Genomic DNA, 20,741 nt, shown 5'->3' on the forward strand with positions numbered 1-20,741 from the left:
ATTCTGTGCCACTTTTGCACTTGCACAACCTCAGCACTGCCAGCAGGGAATCGCACTTGACATGTATCCAACCTCCTGTACGGGTCTCTTTAAAAAGTGCTGTTATTCTGTTAGTGCACAATATAAATACAAGGGAAAACCCTTTAAAATAATTTTGACAGTTTAGCCCATGAGGCCACGCCCCGTCCGCGTATGCCGCAGATGTATTGGTCCACGAATTCACCCCGCGCCGCGATTGGTCCGTTCCTGTAGGTTTCCCTCAGAACTGCAAGACGCCGATATTGCGTTACACTGTAGCAAAATGGCGGCTGTCATTCAGAATCCACTAAAAGCGTAAGTAATTTAGACATTTGGGAAATTTGTGAAGAATTACTTTGCTGCCAACTTGTGCGTTAAAGCTGTCCGCTCGTGCATGTGATTTCCAGCCGTGTGCATGTGACAGACTGAGCTGTCCCGAATTCGTTTTGTGTACTTCTTGCATGCCAAAGTAGCCCTCGTATACTTCTTTTTTTTCTTTTTCTTTTTTTATTCCACGAGATGTTTTAACATTCGCTCTAGAACGTGCGAGCAAAAAAGGCTGCCTGACATTTCGACTGCACGGGAAGAGCTTTTTCCCCCCTCCACACGGCCACACATTCAACACGGAGAGAGTGTCGTCTTTCCTGGGCTGTGCATTTATTTGAAAACTGTCGACAACGTGCCTTCAGCGGCCGCTCCGGATAATTAAAAGCCGATTTTCTTCGTGCTCGGTTGGGCACGGCGGCGGCGTTATCGTCTGACATGGCGAAAGTCGCTCGTAGTTGGTTTGGGGAATTGTCGACATGTCAACTTTGGCTCCCTCCGAGCGCAGACGTGGTCAGGACCCGGTTAAGCAAAGGGAGGAGGCATTTTGTATTTGCATGCTCGCTGGGCGAAAAATCGACCAAAAAGTGACAGCAATTCCAGTCGGCCGCTGGAAACGGACTGTCACCCTGCGCCCAAATAGCCCGTGCAATGGTCGTTTTCATCGCTTAACTTGAGAGAAATGCTCCACCTTTTTCTCCCTTTGTTCTTTCTGTATTGTTTCCCCCAATTCCCCCCTTTTGCTTAACACGTTACTGTAAGTTGGGCGCAATCAGAATCAGCCCTCCTGCCAATTGTCATGTCTGCGTGTTAAAACTAGACAACAACATGGCATTTCTTTGACACGCACGCCGAGCCGGACGTGACAGGAGCGTCCGAGCCTGTGTCGATGTGTGTGTGTGTGTGTTTTTTTTCTTCTCACCATCATGGCTCGGCTCAGCTCGGCTGGGACCGTGGAGGTAGAGAGCAGAGCGCAGCAGGCGCTCCACTGTGCCTTTAAGTGGAGGAGTGCTGGAGATTAGCTTGGTCCAGGATCCTGGGCCCATCTGTCAGAGAGATGCTCCGACAGAGAGGAAGTGTTGGGCACAGGCAGGAGAACCATCTGCTCCTCCATATAGGTACCCTGGCACCTCCGTGGACAGTAAAGCGCAGGGAGTGGACCACACAGCACCTTGCACGTCACCCACACTGTTGCCATTGTTATTGTGGCATTGTTACTACACCTAGGGGAGGATGTAGAATGATGTTTATGAGACCTGCTGATTGTCCACTTGAAACAATTTTATGTTTGTTTGCATGTGCTAGAGGCTGTTGCCTATAAAAATAATTTAACGATTTTAACGGGACTCAGAGGATGGATCATGGGCAAAGACAATAGGGATAGAGCCATAATGGGGCATATATTCTGCATATTTATTGGCGTCTGATTCCAGGGAAAAAATGTATTTTAAAAATGTGCTACTTTCCCTCTGATGCAGCATCCTACTTCTTTCTTTAGTCACCATCTCTGCTGTCGCCCTCAATGTCCTGCCCACAGCACTATCTGACTGGTTACTAGGGCTGCAACGGTATGAGATTTTCACGGATTGATAACCATCGCAAAAAATGTCACGGTGTTATGGTATGTGGTATGAACAGCGGTGGAAAAAGGAAAACAGTAGGGGTGTTTTTGGTTTAACAAACACTTCCATAGAATTTCACAAAATATCACGTCATTACTGATATGACACTTGATTTAAACCTGGGATATATGCAGTTAAAAGAAAAAAACACTAGTACAGTAGAATTCAATAGCGGAGATAAGCAAATGTACACGGTACACTAACTATATTTTTATTTTGAAATTTTGAAACTGGGATATAGCTGCAACCCTATTGGTTACACGTCACAAGCAATAGCCTATCAATGCTGAATGATCTGAATCTGCGAAGTAGCTAGGGAAGGGACGATAAAAGATGTTGCCCCGGATCACAATAAAACATTTGCAGTAATTCCTCCCATATGATTTATGACAACTTAATCAAGACTCTTTGATTGTTGGTGAAGGTTCTCAGTCATCCAGGTTATGGTAATTGCAAGTGTTGTATCGTAAGCAACTTGATGTGTTTCAGTTTCTTTAAGACGTTTCACTGCTCATCCAAGAGGCTTTATCAGTTCTAACTAAATGGAGGGGAGTTGCAGGCTTTCAAACTCTGTATGGGAGTGTCCTTAAAGATTCATTAAGGGCACGTGTGAGTTCTGAGTTTCAGAGTAGTTGGGGCCACTTGTGGGTCATTTACCCTACCAGCCTTCATTTGGGTTTCTGGGCTAGGCGGCTGCATTGAACATGATAAACTACATTACTCTGTTCATGCCTGGGTGTTTTGTCCTAGGTGTGGACACGTTTCTGTCTCAGTGTCTTGCTAAATTAGATGTGAACCAGGATGTGATGTTTATTGAAGATCCATCTCAAGTAAAGTACCTGAAAATTGAACATATGTACAGTACTTGATTATATTGTAGCTTACAATCCATCACTGGTTATTCTGTTTTAACAGAGTCTTTCATTTTTGATGCAAATGTTTATTGGTCAAATATATTGGTAATCAGTCTTTAATTACAAATAATAATGATCCATATTAGCACTATAAAAAATATTTTGGTGTCCTTAAAAGAGAAGCTGCATAGTCATTGCATGTTCATGATGGTGGCTAAATGCAAATTTTCTGTTGAATCTGTATTTATGCTCTAGTCGACTGAGCGTGTTTGCACTTTTCATGAAATGCCCTGCTTCACAGTTTCGCCGGGCTCCACTGGGAATTGCCCAATACAATCACAGCCACCTGAACAGCTCAGTGAAGCACTTGATGCTAAAGTGGTCAGTGTAAATGTTTAATGAATGATCAGCTTCCTTGCAGCTCCTTCCATTCTCTCATCATGTGTCTGTATCTTCTCATAAGAGCAGGATCATTATTGGGAAGCACATTTCATTATTACCTTTGTTGGATAGTTTCGCTCTCTTGTGTCCCAACCAGCTTTAGTTTTGCGTCTGTTGTCAGGCTGCTGTTTCATCTCGGCGCCGTTTTAGCATTCTGATGTGGAATGTCTCCTTGCCATAAACTGTGCTTAATGAAGTGTTTCAATGTGCTATAATTAGCCTCTGTCTTGGGTTTCTGACTTCATTTCACACGTTTGTCAGATTATAATTAGTCACACTTGACACTAATTGGATGTCGCTCCCGTGGACCAGTTTGACCTTTTTTTTGTATTAAGATGATTCACTTTAGGGAAATGAAATGCCGGTTTGACTTTGTTGGGGAGATGTGGAGGATGGAGCTGCAGCGGCGACGTGCAGGCCCATGCACGTCTGCGTGTGAGGTCTGTCCCTCCTCTGAGCATGGGAGGACAGTAATCTCCAGAATCTGCTGATTAAAATGGAGTCTGGAATATTTGATTAATAAAGAAGCTCATAAAGCTGCTCATTAAAATTTTAGCCACAGCTGGAGCTTTCTGTGGGTCAGACACATCCTCCATCCTCCCCCATCGTCAGCTACCTTGTCACTGGTGTTGAGTAGACTTTGAGTGAGTCAGGCCTGCTGTTTATGGGCACTGCAGTGTGGAGGTGTATGGTCTGGTTTTGCTCCTGCCCTCAGCCACACTGTGTTGTTCTGATTGGTGTAATCAGAGGTTGTTGTCAGGATGCAGTCACTGTGTAGGCCCACCTCCTCCTCCTCCTCCTCCTCCTCCTCCTCTTCCTCCTCCTTCTCTCTTGTTATGTGGTAGCTCTAGCTTCCTGTGCAGTGCACCTGCAAATTTGAGAAGCCTCCTGATCACAGCAGCTGAAGAGCTTGAAGTTGTGTGTTTAAGATCTGACTGTTCATTAATTCTTCATGCAACTCAGATCGGTTGAGTTCTGGACTGTGTTGGAGTTTGGTCTTGAATGCAGATCATTGTGCCTCTACAAAGCCGCTCTCCAGCAAACTGTAGCTTGTCGTCAGATATGCAAAATGAGTGTTGACACATGCTCACATTACCGTCGCAGCCATGTGACACGGCAAACCGTTGACAGGAACACGCTGATAGCGGAGGCCCCACTGGCCACAAGATTTGCTTTTGTTCCTCGCCCTCATGCATACACTCACCTTCTCTATTCAACTGGAAGATATTGAGGATGTGTAGCACATACCTCTGTCTGAGGCACCGTTTTAAGCCAGGGAGTGTTTGTTCATCTGCCACTTCTGGGCGATGTATTGTGTACAATGCAACCTGAGTTATAGCAAATAACAAGGCGGATGAGCTTATGAGCTTACGGCAACAAACTACAATCCTAAATGCAATTTTGTGTTTTAATGGTGCAGATGGAGAAATTCATAGGCTAGTTTAAGTCTGGCTAATAATTCTAGTAGGGATGCAAATTTTAAGCAATTACTTTAAATGATAGGTGGTTGCCGTAACATTCGATTAATCGGTTAATAATTTATAATATGTTAGATATATTGGATGTTTTTCCATAGAACTAGTTTAACAACACATTGGTCTATGTTTGATGCAGTGCAATGTGAATTACACTCTATCCAACAACTGTCCCAAGAGAATCCAATCCATAACGATGCTACTGAATTACTAAAAATGTAACCTAATAATATCAGTTTGTATAGAATGTCTCTTTGTATGTTTTTTTTAAGGGGTAATATAAAATAATTTTAGTTGATAACATTAAAAAGTGAACTAAAATCCTCAACAGAATGTGAAAAAGTATCAGTTTTGACATTATGACAACTGATTGATTTGAATCAGTCAAAATCTTAATGGTGATTAATGTTGGTCCACAGGCCATTTCGAAATTGAGAAAAATACATTACAGTTTAGATTGTGGAAGAAAAAAAAAACAGTATGTTTTTGCAACCAGACGCTGGAACCCCAAGCCAAAATGTGAGAACCACTGATCTTAAATGCTTAACATAGAGGTGAAACTGAAAGTGAGTGCACTTGAAATTGTGGTCTTCATTCCACTCTGATGTGCACGCATTTGTGATAATTACGGTAGGTCAGAGTTGATCATGAACCTGCTCTGTAAACTGACGTCTACAGCCGAAAGAGTAATTCAGCTGTTTTCTATGGAATTAAAATGTGCAAGAATTTCAGATTGCTCGTGTTTTTTAGCAATGAGTATAAAGTTATCATAATGGTGGCGAAACTGTAAAAGCTGTAGTTGTAACAGTTTGTGATGAAGTAGAGTAAGGTTAAAGGATGGTGCAAAAACACGTGCCCTTGAAGAAAAAAGAAAGGGTAGGGGTGATGTGTGTGTCAGAGTGACACTTTCCACCTCGTGTGACAGCGTTGGTGGTGTGGGTCTTGTCACTCATTACAAGTGTCAGAAAGATCTCTCACCTAAGCCAGTGCACCTGCTGCTCGGGGCTGCGGGGGCCACTGATGGAGAGCTTGTCGTTGCACAGACAGCCAGCACCCACCACAAGACTTTCAACACTTATTTGCTCTCTCTCTCTTTCTCTCCCCCTCCATGTTTCGCCCCAGACTGATCAGCATCCTCTCTCGGTTTCTTCACCTCGAGTAACTGCTCGGGAGCATTTACAGCTGGCGTGCTTTTAGTAAATTGATATGTCACACTGCGTCGCAATCACATTACGAACGGCAGTGAAGCCAACAGGTTCGTTTGACGGGGATCGACTGTACGCTCGGCGCACATATGGTATAGATCCGAGACGAGCAATTTAGACGTATCACTACACAGCTGTGTGCCATTATTTTTTTACGAGCTGAGTATTTATCTTTTAAAAAGAAAATCCTTGATCAGGCTACTGGGGAACATGTCAAATCTCTGATCTTTATGGCCAATCTGTTTTGAGTACTCCTCTGTGTGATTCCTCTTGTAAAAATTCCTGCATCTTAAAGGGTGACAAAGTGCGAGTGCATGCCAGAAATGGGTTTTCTTTTGCTTTGTATGCACAGAAAAACACTGTAGGACATCTTTATAGGACAGATGGAAGTCGTGATGTGAGTATTACCTGCAATAAAGCTGCTATCTTGTAACACCAGTAAGGAAAAACAAAGTCCCACAGTTATTAGACATGATCTGCTTGTTAGCTTTCGACCTTCCTTCTCACCGTCATGCCTTTTTGAACCCCCCGTCTTGTTGTTTTTATTCTTCTCTTTGTCTTTCTCACACCTCTCCACCCCTGCACTCGCTCTGTACCTGTGACTGTTTACTCTTCTCAGTCTCACACACCGACACGAAGCCTCTCTTTCCCAGAAGCTTCACACACGCATGCACACACACACACACACACACACACACACACACTGTGGCTTTGTCTGAACCGCAGAGCTGTGGGCTTTGTGCGGGACAGCATTCCTAACACGGCTGTTCATTTGCTGGACGTCGTCTCAACGAGGGAGTAAAGACGAAAGGGAAGGAGGGCAGTGCAGGATCTGGGAGACGAATTAGGCTCCTCCACCTCTTCCACCTTCTAGTTTAAGATTCCATGCTCGACTCGCAGCCCCTCAGCTCATTAGTTTCACTTCAAAATGGCCGTCTTCCTAATGTTGTAATTGAGAACACGTGGAGGAACTTCGTTACGCTGATGTGGAGATGTTCATACGAGAAGAGTCTGGAGCTATCATTTGCCCCGTTCAACCTGTGATATAACAGCAGCGTGTGGAAATCACATACAAAGTACTTTGCCATGATTTCAGAGTTGCAGCATTTACCACCATCTTTGATATAGTCAAATTAGAACCTGCCCTTGTGCTAGGCACTCTGCTGAGATTAATTAAGTAGGCTAATTACCATACCAGGCGTGTGGCAGCGATTGAGGGCTTGAATGTGAAGTATCCTCCCCCATTTCACTCTGAATATTAACAGTGAAACCCTGAGGGACTGCCAAAATCTCAGTGGTGCTAAGAAAAGTGGAACTAAAGTGTTAGAGTCTGAGCCGCTCGCCGACTTCACATCAGACCCCAGCCTCTGTGTCGACGGGGTAAACTAAACTCGGTCAGCGCCACCGCAGCTCACAGCCCATCTAGAATCAGATAAGACAAAGAGCCCACAGAGGTAATAATACGTTTAACTTGAGGAGTGGGAGCAGCAGAGTCGTGTCGTAACTGGGTTGCATTGTGTTTTTTTTTTTTTTTTCTTCCCTGCAAATTCTTCCCGATGGCAAGCTGGAAGAGGAGAGAGAAGCTCAGCTGTCAGGTTGAGTCGCGCGTTGAACAACGCTGATAAGAAGTTTGAACAGACGTTAACGGCATTATGTGGGTTGAGGAGAGTTTCTGAGGGATTTGAATACACATCTCGGGTCTGCTTCAGCTTACTGATTTCATGATCTATAGCCGGCACAGCAACAGGCTTTTATTGAGGCATTTATGTATGATTAAAAGGCTTATCTCCATATCAGAGATTCTGCAAATACGTTCACATCACGATTATTCTCCAAAAGCAGCTGCCCCATGAGCGACTCAGCTGTGTTAACCATGTCACCCAGTGTCACTGACCTGACGTTACCCCCGCTGCAGGTTGGGTGACCAGTTCTATAAGGAGGCCATTGAGCAGTGCCGCAGCTACAATGCCCGTCTGTGTGCTGAACGCAGCGTCCGCCTGCCATTCCTGGACTCACAAACCGGCGTGGCCCAGAACAACTGCTACATCTGGATGGAAAGACACCACCGCAGCCCCGGTGGGCAGACACACACGCATGCATACAAAGATTGTTTTATGTTTAGGTTGGGAGTGTTTTTGGTCCATTAAGCTTTTGAAAATGGTGTCTGTTTCTTTGTGATGAAAAGGTACTAACTAGGATTGTAAATAAAGATAATTTGATAATTTGTTGCCAAATAAATTAATTTAAAAGTGAGGTGTTTGCTTTGATGCAGCATCCAGCATCTGTAGTCAACACTCAGTGTCACTGGGTCGGACTGCCTGCAAAATCATAACATTACCACTAAGTCATGATGAGTTTTAGCTGTTTCAATAGAATTATTATTGCCAGTCACATCTGTCAGCTGTGGGCCAACCTAGGCATATGTTCTTAAAAATATGTTGCACAACAGGAGGCGGAGGTGCTCATACCACTTTTGTCCACATGGGCTGCCGGAGTCAACAAGAATGGAAGTTCCCTCTAGCAGCGTTAATGTCATACATGTTAGCAATGAGAGTGTGAGCATGTTAGCATGCTAACATCAGCATTAAATCCAAGCACCATTGTGAGTAAATTCAGCCTCACAAAGCTGTTTGCATGGCTGTAGACTTGTTAGTCATGTTGCTCTATGAACCTTTAATCAATGGTGAAAATCGTCGCTGTTTAATTTTCCTTTTAATCATCAAATAAATTTGGAGCTACTCATTTAAGTCTCAGGTGGCCATCATTGTGTTAATCCCCAAAAATCTAAATTATTTAAATCTCACCATAGAATATGTAATAAAAAACAAAAAATCATTAAGAGTGTTATAGTCTGACTCCTCTCTCATTCGGGAAGCTTTTTTTATTTTATTTTTATTTTCCTGTTGTTCAGTTAAAACTCTTGTTTGCATGTTATTGTACAGGTGTTTCAGCCGGGCAGATGTACACATACCCTGCCCGCTGCTGGAGGAAGAAGAGACGGCTGCACAACGCCACAGATCCACGTCTGGGCATCTACGGACTCCATCTCGGTGAGACCCTGCCGCCTCTTCTCCTCAAACCACCTGCCCGCCACTTTCTCCTCCTCTTAGTTTCCCCTCCCACTCAGCCTCCCGTCCACCGCCCGTCTCCCACCCACCTCCTCCACCTCCTTCAGCTCATGTGATTACTGGTGATGATCTGGAATAATCTAGCTAAAAGCATATCGCTCTGTCTCAGCGCAGCGAGCAGAACAGGCTGCCAGTCATTTTTCAGAGGATGAAATGTGTCTGTGTTCACCCCAGCTGGTAAACTTGTTTTGCGAGAAGTAGAACATGTAATTAGATTTACCACTGCTGGGAGCAGCGAGACAGAGTTCGGCCACTGAAGACAGTATTTAATAAATGTTATGGAATAGAGTTTGGCCTTCGCTGCTGCTCACTCAACACATTTACCTTCTCCTCGATCTCATTTTCTCCTCACCACCTCCCTTGCTGATGGATTTTGTCTCTTTCTCTCTGGCAACTCTTTCATCTCTCCATCTCTCCCCGTAGTTGGCTGTGCAGTCTGTGAGCGTTTTGTCGCCAGCCTTCCTTAGCTCAAGTAGTCCATTCTGTGCCCAAGGCTTGCATACCCTGCGGGATGTTACACTACCCTCAGGAATGAACATGACAAAGAGGGAATCTCACACAGAAACATTGTGTTACACCTTTCTCTTTCTAGTAGTTTCTATAAAAGCCTGTGACAAATCAGTTATGTTTTGATAGAGATCTCCATGATTGTGATGCCTTCAGTTCAAATTTCTGCAGTGCACGGTGAAGGACAAATGCTTGGGAAGTTGAGCGAGAGATAGAGAGAGAGAGCGAGCGAGCGTGGAAAGAGAAAGCAAGATGGAGTGATAGCATATGAACCAAGTCTTTGTTTCCCAAACACATCCCATTGTCGCCTATTGTTTTCCACTGAGCTTGCGCTCGCTGAGACCCCGCCGCCACCACCCTGCTGTCCCTTCCCTTCTCTAGCAACAGCGGAGTGCATGTGCTGTCTGCGCGCGCCCAGCGGAGGGGAAGCGTACCCTGATTTAACCTGGCGTCTCTTGTACGGAGCACGTTGTGCAGCTGGCCAGAGGTGGCCGGCACAGGGCAGCAGAGTCTGTCTCGCTGCCTCGGCTGGCTGTCTAACTGATGGTGTGCTAGAGACTGGGGCTGCATGCAGAATCAGCTCCCTGCTGCAGGCTGCTGCCGGCTCTATTTTTAGCCCCCCAGCTCCCATGGGTTGGAAGGGAGGGTGGGGAGGGGAGGAGGGGGTCTGTCTCGTCGCGGAGAGTTGAAAGTCAACGTGTGCAGACACAATGGTGAGGGGCTGCCGCCGCATGGTGGAGAGGCCCATTTTGGAGGAGCGCGTTGTATCTGCTCCTCACGCCTACTTCCTATAGCTGCCTCTTACCTATGCAGTCTTCTGTTGCTCCAGCACTCCACATTCAATATTCTGCAAAAGTCTGTCTGGTGGGCGCAATGGGGAGATGAAGGGCTCATAGAAAGCTGGAGTCAGGGGGCTTTGAAGTGTGTCCTCTTTTCAACCGTGCACAAAGCAACTGGATGACCATGAAGCTGACTGTGTAGAGGAGATTGTGTAAATAAGATCCTGCAGATCCAAGTGACTATCAAAGCTTTTGTTTGTACTGCTTTGTCTGCTCAACCTGCTCGCCTCCTACACTGTTTGTTTAGATCTTGAGCTCGCTGTAGGAGGAGACAACCGCATGATGTGTTCGGGTTAATGTGACAAGCCACTTAACTGTATTGTACCTCCGAGATTGCAGTGGACAGAGTCATCCCAGCTTCTGCATAGTGCAGCATTACTGAGCGCTCATCAATGACAATGCACTCCGGCTGAGAGTGACATGTATATTTTTTCAGTAATATAGTGCTGTGAAAATAGTTGTGATGACCCATTGTGTTGCAGACAAAGAGAAAATAGATGACAGCCACTATAGCAAACAAATGCTTCAGCAATTTGCCACATGCTGTTATTAGAACTAGAGTGGAGGAGACATAATTGAAATGTGCTGATAGAAATCCGCTCACAGAGTACAGAGATTGTAGCACTGATGCTTCTTGTCACAATTACAGCTCTTGATGGTGATTCAGGGTATGTAACACGCTGCAGCTCATTCATCATCAGCGGTAAACAGGTCCCATTGCTTTGATTTTACACCTGTGGGACTATTATCTAAAGTGAGCAATAGACAGATGTTTTCAAGCACTTTGAAGTGTGGACACTGAGCTGGTATTTTGATGATTCATCACGTGCTGCCTTGTTTTTGTGCTTATGCAGAAGGTGGCCTCATGTCCAAGGACACCTTGCCCACCCAGAGCACCACGCTGGAGGCACTGCTACGAGGAGAGGGTCTAGACAAGAGGAACAACTCTAAGAATGACGAAGAAAGCCTGCTGGAGATCCAGGTGGGTTCAGTCAGAAAGGTTGGAAACACCCCCTCTGTATGCAAGTATTTGATACAATACTACTACAAAAAAAATACATCATCAATGTTTGATACGACTGTAAAAATGTACATTGAAGGTATACAATTTTATATTTTTGATAAGGATAAATATAACATGGCTTGTCTACTGTATGTTAAGCACAAAACAATCTTAGTTAATGGTGCAATATCTAAGAAGTGGCATACTGTCAAATTCATAATACAAAATAGGGGGGCAGAAAATCACCAGAGTAACAAGCTTACTGCTTCTAACTGTAGCTACTCTTAGCTAGTTAGCTCAGTTAGCTGTACAGCTAGCAGTGCAGACTGGAGCACAGAGCATCAGGACAGTTTTAGTGTTTAGACTGCTAGCATAGGAGCTTTGGAATGGAGCGGGCCAGGGCTAGCTGGTTAGCATGCTAACTTCACTAGATGTCTCTGCAACACAGTTTATAGACAGCATAATATGAACTGTTTTTTCTTTACATTCTGTTGATAATTGTGCTAATAGTCTTACGTATTGCACCTTAAATTTATCTCTGACTATTATCAGACAAATGAGAGAGAGAAGGCAGGCCTATGTGGGCCTGACAGTATGTGTGTCAACTCACTGTTGGAGAGAGGAGAGAGCGAGAAAGTGCAGCTGGTACGAGAGTATCGATACTGCAGAAAGGAGTAGTAATGAAACAGTTTCAGATATTCACAATGGATATGTATTGGTATTGCAATCCCTTTGACAACACTTTGTGTGTGTGTGTGTGTGTGTGTGTGTGTGTGCGTGTGTGTTTGTTGCTGTGGTTAAGAGAGTCAGCCAAACGTTTAAAATGTAAATGTTCAGCGATATCACTCAAATGACTGAGGGTCCTGGCACCGAGAGTGAAGTGTTGTGCCCCAACAGGGCAACTTGCCAAGTTTTTCCAGCTGACCTGCAGGGCTCATTAGCTGGCTGCTGTCTCACTGAGAGGCATTTTGGACAAGTAACTTTGAATTCCCATTTACTGATTATTACATATGATAATGTTCTCACATTAAAGCAGAAGACAAATATGAAACTTCATTATCTCTGTTGTCAAACGCAGTCGCACCTTCTGCCAAATACACATGTACACATGTATATTTTCAAGAAGAGAGGGCTTGGAACATAACAGCTTATTTTCCCACTCTTCATGCTCCTGGTACCAAACAAATAACTACAATAACGTAACTGTCTCCATCCTTTAAGCAGCTGTCTGAGCTGTAAACATTTCATTATTAAACAGACGTTTATACCAATAGAGAACATGGACTACAACTGTCAAAAACCCAGATATTATGTTGAGAACTGAGAAATACATTTTTCCTTCCGCTCTGTTGCTGTCACTCAGTGTGTTTTCAACAAACTGCTACATTAATCAGAGATGAGGAATGAACTGTTTTTCCTCCCTGTCTCTCTGTGTCTCAGAGGGTTCTGGAGGCGGACGCAGCAGAAGATGCTTTCAACGATGATGACGACTACGAGGTGGACACTCCCAAGAGAAGACATCGGGGCAAAGGAAGAGTAAGTGACAGCATAGACTCCAGACGTCATGTTTCAAATTTAAGTTGCACTGTAGTCGAGACAATGAATTTTAGTTTCTCTTGACAATCTAGTTTCTTTATAAAACATAGTGTAAACATGAGGGATGTCAAGATTTTGATTCTAAATCGAACAGCGATAGAAATGTGCTTTCAATTGTGATCACCAAATTAAAACATGGTAACTTTTTATCTTTTGTTGTTTATTGATGACAATTTTTGTTGAACTCTGGAATCTTTATTTTGAGTGAATATTATTGTAGATTTTTTAACCCTAACATGCAAAAAAGACATCAGTATAAAGTCAAACTGTTAAAATGACTCTAACCAGTGATCTGTTGATCTTTACAAATTCAGTTACAAAAGTCTAACAATGGCATTAGACAGAGTCACGCATTTGGAGAATTTTGACATCCCTAACCAGCAAGCTTGGTCATATAAAACTATGTTTGATTTGTGTGCTCTTTCCACATATGTGATGTAAAAGCCATGCTGCAGTAATATGTGTATGTTTGAAGGCTCTGGGCACAGACTTTACTGCAGTCAAAGCATCTGGATGTTTTTCCCCTCAGGGTCGTGGTTCAGGCCGCAGGAGGGCAGATGTGGATGACGACAAGCCATATATCTGTGACAGTAAGTAGAGATGAAACATGAGGTCTTTTTGCCATGGCGGAATAAAACGATATGTTTGGCTCTTGAATACATTAAACATGTAAAATACTCTGTTGATTAAAGTGACTACGAGGAACTTAAGTGTTTATGAAACTGTCTTGTGATTCCTCTGATGATTATAAATTACCGCTTATTACTGCTACTTTTATATAGTTAATACCTATAACCCTATAAATAGAAATACCTGTGCTCGGGTCCAATCAGATACATCACATATAAAATCGCACTAATGAATTATCTTAATAACAGCAGGTGTCGTACCACTTTTGTCAAAAGGGGCCGCTAGGATAGTCAGAAACGTTGTAGTCACTTTAATTTCTCAACCACTCACTTAGTTGTTTGATCTACAAAATGTCAGTCAGTGTTCTCAAAGTCAAAGATGAAGTCCTCAGATTTCTTCTTTTGGCTACATCCCAAAGATTTAAAATCTTAAATATATACATGAATTCACATTAACCCCTTTAGGAACACCGTTCCAACCTAGGAACACCCTTGTTTTTGGATGGAAACAAAAACCTGTGTTCCAACCTCTGTAACTGTCTGTCAGTATGTCATAGAATCACACTTACACTTCTAGAAAAAACTTGAGGGTGTTACCTTTCCAATGGTACCATCCCTGAGTCTCAAACTATGTGGGAGCTGTCATGCTTTTAATTTCGGTATGTCATTTTGGAAAAAGAACCTTAAAATGGGGGCGTTCATTAAGAGGTTAAAGAAGCTGGAATCTGAGAAATTTCCCCTTTTTTTGCTTCTTAAAAAATTACTCAAACTGAGCAAATGATTATGTGAAAAGTTGTCAGTTTAATGGCTGACAGCTATTGGATAAATGGATTAAGTAATGAAGGAAACATCTTGAATCCCACAGTCACTACAGTGACATATTTGCATAGATACAGGTTTTCAAGGATTTTAGGATACTACAACTTTTTGTGGAAAAAACAGTAACTAGTAAAGTAGATTTCTTTTTATGTACCTATAAAAAATGTCTGAAGGAGATCTTTGAGCATTTTGACTCAGTTTAAACAAATGAGTTCGACTCCGTTCTCATCTTACTTACTAGCTTAATGCTGTATATGTATCGGCAAGTTATTCCAAAAATAGCGCCTCAGTTGACACGCTGTAACTCAATCACCAGCACAGTTTGTTTGAGATGGAAGATGAAACAAGGTAAGCAAGTGTCACTGTAGCCTCCAGTATTCCTGTACATGCAAGTTGCATGTGGAAAGTGCAGGTAGGAGGGTATTGGATTTTACTCTTTCTGTTGTGACTCGTGTTGAAAGACACATGCTCATGCTGTTCTCTCCTCGCTCTGCGTCTTCTCTGTTTCAGACAGATACAAACAAAAGCAGAACTCAAAATCTTCGACCTCAGGTACCTCGGTTTGTTGACTCTTTTCAACATAGATTGTCGAGTGGTTGTTTCGCAAGTGCTGTGATTATTGATCTAGCCCCTATATAATCCTACTTTTCTCAAGCTCAAAAGTATCCTTGGTGCTGTGAGACATGGTTATTATGTTGTCTGTGTTTGTGTTTTATTTGACTGACTATTGTAATCAGACTGGAAAGTGCTTCCTTTTGTCCCTTTTGGACTAACCCTAGAATAGCTACCTCCGTGAAATGCCATGAGTCTGTTTATTTTTCTCCCATTGACTCAAAAACTGTCTGTAGATATTTTTAGTACATTGCTTTATAATGTAGAGATATTACCGTCTCACCAGACACCCACCCAGGGTGTTTAACTGATTTTTTTTTTAGGTCTCATTATCGAAGTCTTTATTCTGAGCAAATGGTCAGAAAAGGAAACCAACATCCTGCTTTTCGAAATGTTGTGTTGCCAAAAATATTTTTTATGAAAGCAATTATAGTAGTAGAACTGAACATCTGCTGTCTGTTGCAGTCTGTGCGAAGCGCTACAGGAACCGTACGGGACTAAGCTACCACTACACTCATTCCCACCTGGCAGAGGACAGAGCCGGAGAAAGAAGCACTGTGGCGTCCAGATCCCCCTCTGCACAACAGACTGACAGACACAAACGTAAGAAGTGTTGCACCTCTAACATATCACAACCTTTTCGTTTCATCAAACAAACCATTATTTATTAGAACATACCATGTGTATCCGTCCCATTTGAATCTCCGGCTGACAGTTTGGATTTCCAAAAATTTCCCATATGAAAAGTCAGTGCTGAATGCCTTGTCAGATTTAAGTCTGATTTATTCTTTGATTAGATTTAGCTTTTGTCATTATTTTTTTGTTTGTTGTATTTTTTTGAGAATTAGCTTTTAATGGACCAAATGTCTGTTTTTTTTCTCAAACAAAATCCTCAATTTGAATAAAAATGATTCATAGGATTAAATGGAGCGCAGAGTGAATTCTTTTTTAATGAAATGGCTGAAGTAGTTTACTGAAAGTGGAAGTGAAAATGAGAATGAAAATGAAAATGTTATTTTTGAAAGGCATGAATGCAGAAGCAGAATAATAAGTTTGTTTGTTTATTTTATATCTGGAAATGATTATGAAGATCTTTCATCATAAATTTTGAATTGTTAAAATGTTTTTATCACATTAGTTGACACAATAATATATATACACACACAAATAGTATTATACTAATAATATACTGAAGATATAGATATAATATAAAGTAAAGTCTAATGTAAAACAGAATGAATAAAACTACAGAGATAATCCACAATATACTGATTGATATTTATATAAACAATGCTTCAATATAAGATTAAAGATCAAATGAAGGAAATTCGTTTTTATACTTAAATCAATCATGTTTTAATTATCTTGAGCAGACTCGGATGCAGTAGATACATTAGGTATTGTGCTTATAAAGTCTGACCTGTCCAACCTTTTCAAATGTCCTTGTAGGTCCAAAGGCTCCAGGTGGGACCAGCATTCCCAACAACTACTGTAATAAATGCCAGGGCTCAAATAAGAAAACGGGTAAAGCGGGGCCTCCATATGCAGCCTGCCGATGCAAAAGTGAGTCCACATACACCAAAGTGTAAAATACATTGCAGAAGAGCAAGTGAGTGTCCATGACTGTGTGGACACTCACTTGTTTCACCCATCACCTGACTCCTGTCTTCTCCCGTCCAGCTGACTGCGGGGAAGAGAAGGAAGACGGGACTTTTACTGGAGCAGAGGAGCTGTTCGGCACCACCTCGGAGAGCGACACTTCCACCTTCCACGGCTTTGAGGACGACGAGCTGGAGGAGCCTGCCACAAACAGCAACGGAATATCCAACCGACACAGATAGAGAGAACCTTTCAGTTTTGGAGAGACAATTTTTTTTTTATATGGATTAACCTCTGGCAAAAATCTGCTGCTTCTTTTTCAATGTTTTTTTTGTTTGTTTTTGTTTGCAGAAAGCACAAAGTGATCATTTCAGGACAGAAATGCAAGTGGTATTTTATCTACTGAACATTGTTGAATAATTTATGAACACCTTTTTATATATAAATATATATATTAACTTTTAAGGCAATGAGCAACTGTCAGTGTTTCTTGACAAGTGAACTTGGTCTCCATGCAAAACAGAAGATGTTTTTGGAGTGTTTTTTTTTTCCCCCTCACTGGAGCAGAAGGAGCATAAACGTTATGAACAAAAAAAAAAACACTGGAGACATTTGAACAACTGAAACGTTTAAAGGCATGAATGAAACAGTCCGTTGGGGAGATGATTGAATGTCATTGCAGACCAATACTTGAGCCACTGGACGTGTTTTTTTTTAATCAGAAGTGGCTGTGACGATGAAGGTCTCTTATTTTCTGCTCTAACTCTGGATTAAACTTCTGTGAAAATGAAGGAACCGATGGAAGGACTGCGACAGGCTACTGGAAGTGTTTTAAGATGAAGAAACCTATAGATATAAATCGTTAGAAAAGTAGGGGACTAAACAAATGAAAGGTAAGAAACAGATTTGTTGTTGTTTAGTTGTTTGGTAGAAAGATAAGAAAGCAGATGAAGTAATTCTGCAAGGGACTGACCATTTACACTTCCACTGAGTTATTCTAGCTTATGAAACTAGTCTGCTCTCAGGATGGCAATGTCTCCATCAGTCCCCATTTTCCTGAATCCTGATAACTTTCGAGAGCCACTGATGTTCCCTCTTGCACTCTCTCAGTAGGTCACCATTTCAATTTGTCCAGTATTGATTTATGACCGACTAACTGCAAAACCAATGACATTTCCGTCATCCTCAGCTGTGCTGTACTTTGTGTTTAGTGCTAATCAGCAAATGTTAGCATGCTAACATGCTAAGTTAAGATGGGGAACGTGATAAATTATTTACTGCAAAACTTCAGAATGTCTGCATGCTGATATTGGCATTTAGCTCAAAGCAGCTCTGTCAGAGCACTCGTAGGGCCTCACAGGGCCTCACAGGGCCTCACAGGGCTGCTGCCACAGCTGGAGACTCTTAATCAAACATATAATGTGTGAGTCTAACCCATGTTGTCTGTCTTAAACACTGTAGGAGCAATCGGCACATTGGCATGTGGCCCAGGAGTGGGGGCGACCGGTGAAGAAAAGGATTTTGCTCTGAGAAACTAATGAGCCTTCATGTCGCTCCCGATTTTGGGCCTGAAATAACTGAAATGGATGAACAGACATCCAACACGTCTACAGGCCATGTGGCTTAATTGAAGCAACTGCTCCCTCGACGACATGTATTGATCCCCTCTGAACATTTGAAATGTGAGTAGATCCAGCTTTGTTTTGTCCCTTCTTTCCGGCACTGTGCTGGAGCTCCACTGGACTATGGGAACACTAAAGGCCAGGCTTTTTTTTTTTTTTTTCCCGGACTGTTTGTGCCCCAGCGGGAGCATTTGGGGCCCCGGCGGCCCAGCCTGCCCACTCCTGCTCTGTGACTGTGTGTCTGCTGCGTGATCCGATGTGACACTAAGACGTCATTATCCTCATCACTGTGCCAGCCTGCCGCTCTGCACTGGAAACCAGCTCTGACAGCCATGACCCTCCAACCTGATTGGACCAGTGACCCCCTGACCCCCAGCCATAGAGATGGTGCTCAAATCCACCACTATTACATGCAGACCTCTGGACTACTGTATGAATCCTCCTGTATGACATGGTTTAATTATCTCTCTGCTTCTGTCTCTTCTCTGTTTCTTTTTTGCTCTTTATTTCCTGGGCCTCTCTGACTCAAATGCGTCGCAGTAATGTTTTGGTTTTTTTTTCTTTGTTGTATAATATTTCTATGTTTTGATCTCTTCAGAGTTTAATAGGTATGACTTCTTGGGTTTGTTCAGACTGTCTTGATACCTCTGTCCTGATCAGGTGCACAATAGCCACAACTACTCAGGCATCTTTCATTTCCTCTGCTGTTGATTGTTCAGCCACGCAGCCCTGATTCATGTGATTGTATTCAGTCGGCACGGAGGGACAATAACACCACACAAGGATCCCATTCTAAATCGACTCCCAGGAGGGAAGTCGGGACGCTGTAGGAAAAAAAAAAACATCGCAATAACAACCTTCAACTCGTGTCTGCTGAATTCTTTTTTTGGCAAAAACCTCTCCTCTTTCTGTTTTGAATCATCTCAGACGCATTGGGAAATAATATTATTGCTAGAGAGACGCAACTCTGCCCGGATCCACATACTTAGCGAGAAGTGAAATCTGTATCTGTGACATTTCCGTTGAGTGCTTTAGAGGGCCTAATTGCTTTATGACATTTAGAAGGTGCTTGAAGTCTTGTATCAAAAAGCCTTTTAGGTACATAGGTTGCACATACTGTGTAAAATGTCTGTGTCCTTCCATGTAATTATTCAGTATCGCTGCAAACTAATAATAGCCACTCCATTTTGAAGCATTAATCCTACGTGTCTGGTATGACTTGGGTATGTGCTCGTGCATCCACACCATATGTCTTCACTTCCCTCAGGGACCCTCCACACAGCAGTTTATCTCCTCCAGACAAAGAACGGATGCGAGACTTGTCAGTTATCTCGTCTTCTTCTCTTGTGTGGTGTTTCCACAGTAGGAAAAAAAATAAATAAAAATGGGTCATCTCGTCATTTATCTTCCAAAGTCATGCCAGTAAGTGAAAAGCATGCATCATCAATCATAAACCTGCTTATTAATGTTATCTGCCGTATATACAAACAGGCCTGGCGTTGGCGCAGTTCTGAACAAAAAGGAGACGCTCCTAAAAATGCAAAAGTCAGTGATGTCCGCTTCGACTTACGTGTCACCAATCATTGAATAGCCTGTATACCTCGTCAAAGACACAGCAATAGGCCCCTGGTACTCTCTTGTCATGCCTGCCGGGGGGTCGGAGAGGGACGATCGGGGTGGGAACGGAGCCAAGAGTGAGATGAAATGGACACGACTAGCCGTTTGTTTCATCCTCAGCTGTAAATACGAGTCGAGATGGAAAGAATGAAGAAGTCTTTGTTTGTTAAACTATTTTTATTGTTCTGAAAAAAAAAATAAAGGAAAAAAAATAAAGAACGGTCTGTGATGCTTGATGCTATTATTTTCTCCTTCTTTCTCTCTTGCTCTTTTTTTTGTGTGTTTTTCTCTGAGAAAGACCAGGGGTCATTTTTGACAAGGCGGCTGATAAGGAGAAGAATCCGAGACTGGATCGATAGGTTGGAGTGACCCTCAGACTCTGTGAGCAGACGGAGAGGGGGGGGGAAAAAAAAAAAAAACAGCACTCGAGTTTGAGTTGGAGCGGTGGTAACTCTGGACTAGAAATAAGAACAAGATAACAAAAAAAAAGGCTCAGACACAGGGAGCTCTTATTGATCGGTAGGTGCTGCTTGAGCCATCACAAGTACGTTGGCAGAACTCAAAGTATGAGCAATAGAGTCTGCCTACAGAGAAGGAGACTTATGATAAGCAGTGTATGGGATCTGAGTGGTAGCTGCAGGCATAAAGTAGGACATCTTAAAGGAGCAATATGTAAGAATTTGGGTTCAAAATATTTCCTAGATCATCAACAAAAATTGGATGTAGAGAATGCCGCATCTCAGATTTTCAAGGCACACGGCGTTCCGTTTTAAATCTGTCCAAACCAATTTTTCAGACTTGTCAAAGCTTTAAGAGCCACAGATGGAATTA

At 42.7% G+C, this 20,741-nt stretch overlaps 1 protein-coding gene across 2 annotated transcripts; it reads left to right on the forward strand.

Annotated features, from left to right (window-relative positions):
* The first annotated feature begins 219 nt into the window (after window positions 1-219).
* LOC115597396 (zinc finger protein DPF3-like) lies at window positions 220-20,144 on the forward strand. 2 transcript variants are annotated; one of them, XM_030443244.1, is made up of 11 exons: window positions 220-333; window positions 7,855-8,015; window positions 8,882-8,989; window positions 11,268-11,395; window positions 12,857-12,952; window positions 13,542-13,602; window positions 14,971-15,012; window positions 15,538-15,675; window positions 16,522-16,635; window positions 16,753-17,564; window positions 18,133-20,144. In XM_030443244.1, the coding sequence occupies exons 1-10, from the start codon at window positions 302-304 to the stop codon at window positions 16,911-16,913; spliced, it is 1,041 nt and encodes a 346-aa protein (XP_030299104.1). In that variant the 5' UTR covers window positions 220-301; the 3' UTR covers window positions 16,914-17,564; window positions 18,133-20,144. The 2 variants fall into 2 exon arrangements, with proteins under 2 accessions (XP_030299104.1, XP_030299105.1); XM_030443245.1 differs by lacking the exon at window positions 14,971-15,012.
* Window positions 20,145-20,741: the final 597 nt, after the last annotated feature.

The sequence above is a fragment of the Sparus aurata genome, chromosome 16 (assembly GCF_900880675.1).
Source record: "Sparus aurata chromosome 16, fSpaAur1.1, whole genome shotgun sequence".
Lineage (NCBI taxonomy): Eukaryota > Metazoa > Chordata > Actinopteri > Spariformes > Sparidae > Sparus > Sparus aurata.